Source organism: Oratosquilla oratoria, unplaced genomic scaffold, assembly GCF_046742065.1.
Source record: "Oratosquilla oratoria isolate Oo_2021 unplaced genomic scaffold, ASM4674206v1 SCAFFOLD47, whole genome shotgun sequence".
NCBI lineage: Eukaryota > Metazoa > Arthropoda > Malacostraca > Stomatopoda > Squillidae > Oratosquilla > Oratosquilla oratoria.
This window is the reverse complement of record NW_027467711.1, coordinates 3,031,541-3,038,140: the sequence shown is the minus strand read 5'-3', so window position 1 is coordinate 3,038,140 and position 6,600 is coordinate 3,031,541. Positions and strand designations below refer to the sequence as shown.

General features: G+C 40.2%; 1 protein-coding gene across 1 annotated transcript; it reads left to right on the top strand.

The window, feature by feature from the left end:
* Positions 1-3,979: 3,979 nt before the first annotated feature.
* LOC143023419 (uncharacterized) lies at positions 3,980-6,060 on the top strand. The gene is made up of 4 exons (XM_076181941.1): positions 3,980-4,079; positions 4,602-4,897; positions 5,219-5,815; positions 5,914-6,060. The coding sequence occupies exons 1-4, from the start codon at positions 3,980-3,982 to the stop codon at positions 6,058-6,060; spliced, it is 1,140 nt and encodes a 379-aa protein (XP_076038056.1).
* The last annotated feature ends 540 nt before the right edge of the window (positions 6,061-6,600 follow it).

The window sequence follows — 6,600 nt, the reverse complement described above, 5'->3', positions numbered from 1 at the left end:
TTATCTTTATATTATCTAATACTATAAGTTATCTTATGACACTTTTTAGGATTCCCACATTTTTACACCACTCACTTCACTTACACTGTTACACCCTCGATCAACATTCCACACACACCGGAGCTGTTTTTTAATAACATCACTACAATTTATTGTATACTGTATTATCACTATTGTTCATTGCATTAAAAACCATTGTACAACCAAACGTAACCCACCTCCAAGGAGGGAACGCGGTCTTACTCAGACTATGTATACCGCCAGCTTCACTCCAGAGTCACAATCCTCTGAAGAAGCATAGAGCGAAACCGGTCAGGAATAAACTCAGGAACTCGGAACTAGACCCGTGACTTCTTTTTCCACCTTCATCATATACCTATATATATATATATATATATATATATATATATATATATATATATATATATATATATATATATATAACTCTCTAAAAAAAATTCTGGAGCGCTCCCGATCTGAGTCGGCCGGCCCGGGGGTGTCTGCGACTTCCATTGTGTTTCTGGGACACCCCGCCGGCCTAGCTGTAAGCATACATTTGAAAGTTAACGGGTTGGGGTTTCTGAACTACGGCCCCCTTCTCGGAGTTGGTTATCGTTAAAGGGCTAAAGAAACTGAAGCTCAGAGAAAGAGGAGGATACGACATTTCTGGAGTTGGGTCACCACGAAGAAGAGCCAAGACAAGAAAAATGTACAAAACAATAAAGCGCTTTTCAACAAGTTAACAGCAGAGCACTCTTCTTTATTCCCTTCTCTATACGCTGATAACCAACGTTTCTGGTTGGAGAAGGACATTAAAGAGTTTCATCGGAAAACTCTGTCTCTCAACAAGATTCTTCGAGATAGTAAGGACTATGAATACGAAGATTCTCTTTTCGACTCCATTCCCTTATTGGAAGAAGCGATTAATGAAGAAACGTCAGATAATTTCATTAAGCATTACTTTGCGGGATACAAGAGTTATGCCAATAACGGAGGAAAGTGGTGCCGTAAGGCGTACCAGAAGCACTACCTTGAACGGATCTTTAAGAAGTACAAAGTGGCTGAAAAGAGGAACAAACACGCTATAAAGAAGGTCCAAAGAGAAACAGAACAGAAGAAGAAAAGAATACAGTTAGAAGCAGAAGAGAAAGAAAGAACAGAGCGGAGAAAGGAGGAAGCTGAACGAAAGAAGAAGTTAGCCGAAGAAAAGGAAAGAGAAGCTACAGCAAAGGCGAAGGAATTAGAGAGAAAGAGACTCGAGGCCGTAGAAGCTTCAAGGAGGAAAAAGGAAGAGAGGGAACAAAGACTTCTCGAGACAGAGACGTTTAGAGCCAATAGAGAAAATAACAGAGAGAAAATGAAGAAATACAAAGAGATACTAGCAAGACAAGAGAAAGGAATAATGTTAGTAACAGAAGAAGATAAGAAGTTACTCGAAAAAGTCCGGGAGGAAAAGAAGGAACATTGGGAAGGGGGGATAAAGCTTGAAATGACGGATTACGAAGAAGACTGTAGTGGTTTGAAAGCACGAATAAGGGACACCTAAGACGTTGTGGAACACAGCATTGGAAAACTTGGCGACGTAAAGTGCAAGTACTGTGATGCTTTAAGGTGGAAAAGGGAGACAGGGTTTGTGTTGTAGATCGGGACAAATCCCAGCTGTGAAACCCTCTGAGATAAAAAACGAAGAGTTCAAATCACTATTTGAAGGTGTTACCCCTCTTTCTAAAAGATTTCTTAAGAACACAATCGGGTTTAATACTGTCTTTAGTTTCAGTTCCTTTGCAACATCCAAGAAATTGGAAAATGCAGCTGAAAAAGCTATGGTGTACAAGATAAAGGGTGCTATATACCACAGAACCAGTTATGTGAGGCCAGAGTTATTAGTGGGAGACAAGGAGACTCGAGGTATGTTTTCGGACGAAGAAAAGTTTTCCAACGGAGACGCAAAGGACATAACACGGAGAAGACCTAACGGGGTTGTCGATAACTTCCTAGATCTCTATTTCTATAACAGTAGAGAGGAACAAATTAGACTCAGAACCTATAAAGTCTCTAAGTTGTTTTTGGAAGCACCTATAAGCGAGGAGAAAAAATCAACTAAATCCAGAAGAGAAATAGAAGAAAGAGAGTACAACGAGAACGAGGAGATAATTCGTATAATATTCAACTACCTTCTCGAAAACAATAAGTGTTTGAGACAGATTTTGTCTGAAATAGAAAACTCCAGGGAACTGATAGCATTGCATATTGAAAAGCATAAAGAGATACCACAAATGAATCTTCAACTTAAAGCGGTTGAAAACTTTGAAACGAAGGAACATAAAGGAGTTTACCACCTTCCGACATCAAATGTGAATGTGGGTGGTATAGTGAATCTAGACGACGAGCACGATCCTCTTTTAATAAAGATAACCAGTCCCAAGAAGGATTCGAAATATAAAATTAGGTTTGTGGATCACACCAGTTTCTTTTATGATTCGTTCCAGTACCTTTTATTGATACCCAACGGAGATATGGGTTACACGTATCTTTTGCGGTCTCTGAAGGCTAACAAAGCTGGGAACGAGAAGAAGATTTCTCCGTGCGCATATTACGCTTCTATGTTTATGGAAAGAGAGAACTGTTTCACAGCTCTCTTTCAATGTCGAACACTGTTCCAGAGGTTCGTTATTGACTGTTACGTGAAGGCTGAATCAAATCGATTAGATTATATCCGTTTTAACCAACATGAAATCAGAAAAGAGAGGTCCGATATTCTTAAGAGTGATTCAGCCCATAAAGGACAACGAGTGCTACTTCCTAAGTGTTTCGTGGGAGGCCCGAGATACATGAAAGAGAGGCAACAGGATGCGTTAATTTTTGTGTCAAGATACGGTTCTCCGGATTTTTTCATAACTTTCACTATGAATCCGAAATGGAAAGAATTGACACTATACGGCGACACTATTAACGTCTGTAATCGTCCAGATATAGTTAGTCGTGTTTTTAAACTCAAGGTAGACCAACTAATGAGAGAGTTATTAACAGATAAAATATTCGGAGAAGTCTCAGCTCATTTGTACAGCATTGAGTGGCAGAAAAGAGGCTTGCCTCACGTTCACATTCTTCTATGGATGAAACGTAAAGTGACTGAAAATACCGTTTCGAGCCTAATATCCGCCGAGATACCCGACAAGAAAAAACACCCAGAACTGTATGATATTGTTACCACTAACATGATACACGGACCGTGCATAGGCTACGATGAAAGCTCCGTGTGTTGTAATGGGAAGAAAAACGATAGAGGGACGTGCCAGAAAGATTTTCCGAAACAGTGCCGTTCAACGATAAAATTCGGAAACAACGGCTACCCTCTCTACAGGAGAAGAGCTGTGGGAGAAGGAGGTTTCTCCTTTGTGAAAAAGTTAAAGGGACAGGAAGTAACTATCGACAACTCATGGGTGGTGCCTTACAACCCCTATCTTTGCTTGAGATTTAACTCTCACATAAACGTAGAGTGTTCAAATTCTATTAAGGCTATAGCGTACGTTACAAAGTACGTCAACAAAGGATGTGACAGAGTTCTATTCACTAAAACCGAGGGAACCGAAGAAATCAATGAAATTAAGAACTTCACGGATGCAAGATTCGTTAACTCCAACGAAGCAACTTGGAAGATATTCAGATTCCCCATACACAGTAGTTACCCTCATGTTATGAATCTGGACCTCCATTTAAAGGACGAAAACGAAGTATTCTTCAACGCCGATTCCTCAAAGGCAGACATAAAAAAGAAGGCAGAGACACTCAGTTGACAGCATTTTTCAAATTATGTAGCGTTAACGAATACGCAGCCACCCTAACTTACAACGAAGTAGCTGCTTACTTCAAGTACAGCATTCCGAAATCATGTTGGGAGGAGAGGAAAGGTAACACTCACGCTATTGGAAGGATAAGAGCTGTAACGAACAAGACAGTAGAACTGTTCTATATGAGAATGCTTCTAACCCACAAGAGAGGTCCCAAATCCTTCGAAGACCTCAGGATGGTGGACGGTGTACTCTACGGAACTTACAGGGAAGCCGTTAAGGCTATGGGTCTTTTAAAAGATGAATAGACTTGGAAACAGACTATCTTGGAGATAATAAACTACACAAATGACCGCAAAGAACTTCGTTCGACTTACGCTAGCATGTTAGTGTTCTCGGATCTAGAAGACCAGAAAGATATCTGGGAAGAAACAAAGGATCTCTTCTCGAGTGATTTTCTATATCTTAGAGGGTTGAAGGATTACAACGACGAAATATACCTCGATGCTCTTGACGACATCCAAGAACAAGTTTTCAATTGTGGAGGAGGAAACATAGTTCACTACGGCTTACCTTCTTCCAGAAATGGAGAAAAGTCTTCAAACGTGATAAGGAGGGAGAAAGCCTATAATTCTAAAGAATTGTCCGAGACAGTGGAGAGAGCTCTCCCTCTATTAAACAGAGAGCAGAAGATTTGTTACGATAAAATCATTGAAAGTGTTGGTTGTGAGACGGAAAACAAAAGCAAAGCGTTCTTCTTAAATGCACCTGGTGGGACAGGAAAGTCCTTCCTTTTGAATCTTCTTCTAGACACAGTTCGTTCGAAGAGTAAAGTGGCTTTAGCTGTGGCTTCTTCGGGTATAGCAGCTACTGTCCTTCACGGGGGAAGAACTGCCCATAATATGTTCAAGATACCACTGATGGAACATAACGAAAGAAAAACATGCAACATAAAGCACAAGTCCGAACTAGCTCGATTGCTTCTTATGTCTTCTTTGATTGTGTGGGACGAAGCAGTGATGGCAAATAAGAACACAATCTCAGCCCTGGATATCACTTTGAGGGACCTTTCCGGTCTTGATATTTTCATGGGAGGAAAGACGTTCGTTTGTGCTGGAGACTTTAGACAGATATTACCAGTTATAAGAGGAGGAGGAAAGAACGACGAGTTGAACAGTTGTCTGAAATCAAGTTACTTTTGGCCTTTCTTCGAAGAGTTAGAACTGATAAAGAACGTTCGACTTAAGAGTGAAGACGAAGAAAACATAAACTTTGCAGAAAAATTATTAGAAGTTGGAGAAGGAAAGTACAAAGAGTGTCACTTCGGAGAAGGTTTCGGGGTGTTAGCTGACAGCAGAGAAGAGTTAGTTGAAAGAGTGTACAGAGGAATGGGAGAGAACATATTTAACATCTCTTTCTTTGAAAAGAGAGCTATAATATCTCCCACGAACAACGACGTCGAAATCATTAACGAGTTTGTGTACAATAAAGTGATTGGTAAGGAAGTGGTTTACATGAGCGTAGATGTCGGTTGTGAATCAATAGAAGGGATGGACGTTCAGGCGTCAGTTTTCAATTCTATGGATAGCCCTTCCATTCCTCAACACAAATTAAGGTTGAAGGAAGGAGCAATTGTGATGGTTATGAGGAAAATTTGCCCTCCGAAAATCTGTAATGGGACTAGAGTTATGGTAACAAATTTGAGAAAGAACGTTATTGTTGGAAAGATTTTAACTGGTGTGTACAGGAACACACAGATCTTACTTCCTAGAGTTACTTTAGAGGCAACAGACACCCCTGTAGCCTTCAAGAGATACCAGTTCCCTGTCAAACTCTGTTACGCTATGACAATAAATAAGTCCCAGGGGCAGACGTTTGAGAAGTGTGGTGTGCTACTGGATTCATCACAGTGCTTCGCACACGGTCAACTATACGTAGCGTGTTCTAGAGTTACAAGCCACGATTCCCTCATAGTTTTTCCAGGATATACAAAGAAAGGGGAAGAATACGAGTTGAGACCTTGGGTGAATTGCGTTTATGAAGAGGTGTTCTGTGATGTGGATAAAAGTAAATTTTCTTCTTTGGAGGATTTAATCTTTGAAGATAACTCTGAAACCTCAAGGATACCAGAAGAGGAACCCGATCAATCCATTGTCAGCATATCACGTTCTGTGTTCGAGAAAACAGAAGGAGAAGTAGCTGCGATGATCTTACCAGAAGAGCTCTTCGAAGAAGAGAACTACTTGAGTCGAGGGGAAATGGAGGATAAAATTGAAGAAATCGAAGAGAAGATTGGAGAGAAGATTGAGGAGAAGATTGAGAAGATTGAGGAGAAGATCGGAGCTAAGGATACCAAAAACGAAGAAAGATTTGAAAAGATTGTCTACGAAATAGATGAGATTAAAACCATGTTGAAGGATTTCGTAAAGAGAAAGAATAGCAGCGAAGAAGAGGACAGCGAAGAAGAACTCACACCCAAGAGAAAAAAGAAGAAACTACATTAAATGTATAGTTCTAAGGTGTTTTAAGTAAAAGGCAGATGAAAATCTTTGGTTTTATTAACTTTTTTATGTGTATCATCAATGCCCGAAGGGCTGGGTGCGAAGCACCCGCGGGCGAAGCCCGCCTCGCCGAAGGCCAAGCACACCTGGCGTAGCCAGGTCCGGCGGAGCCGGGTGCTTGTATATATATATATATATATATATATATATATATATATATATATATATATATACCCCTTGGTGGTATTGATGCTCTACTTTAAAAACACTTGTTCTAGAATGTACAAAGTTGATCTAAGAACTTGAAA

Coding starts and splice junctions, on each gene's coding strand:
- LOC143023419 (XM_076181941.1), top strand. CDS start 3,980: ATGCTTCTAACCCACAAGAGAGGTCCCAAATCCTTCGAAGACCTCAGG. Junction 4,898..5,218: donor TCATGGGAGGAAAGACGTTC/GTTTGTGCTGGA, acceptor TTCTTTGAAAAG/AGAGCTATAATATCTCCCAC. Junction 5,816..5,913: donor AATACGAGTTGAGACCTTGG/GTGAATTGCGTT, acceptor TGAAACCTCAAG/GATACCAGAAGAGGAACCCG.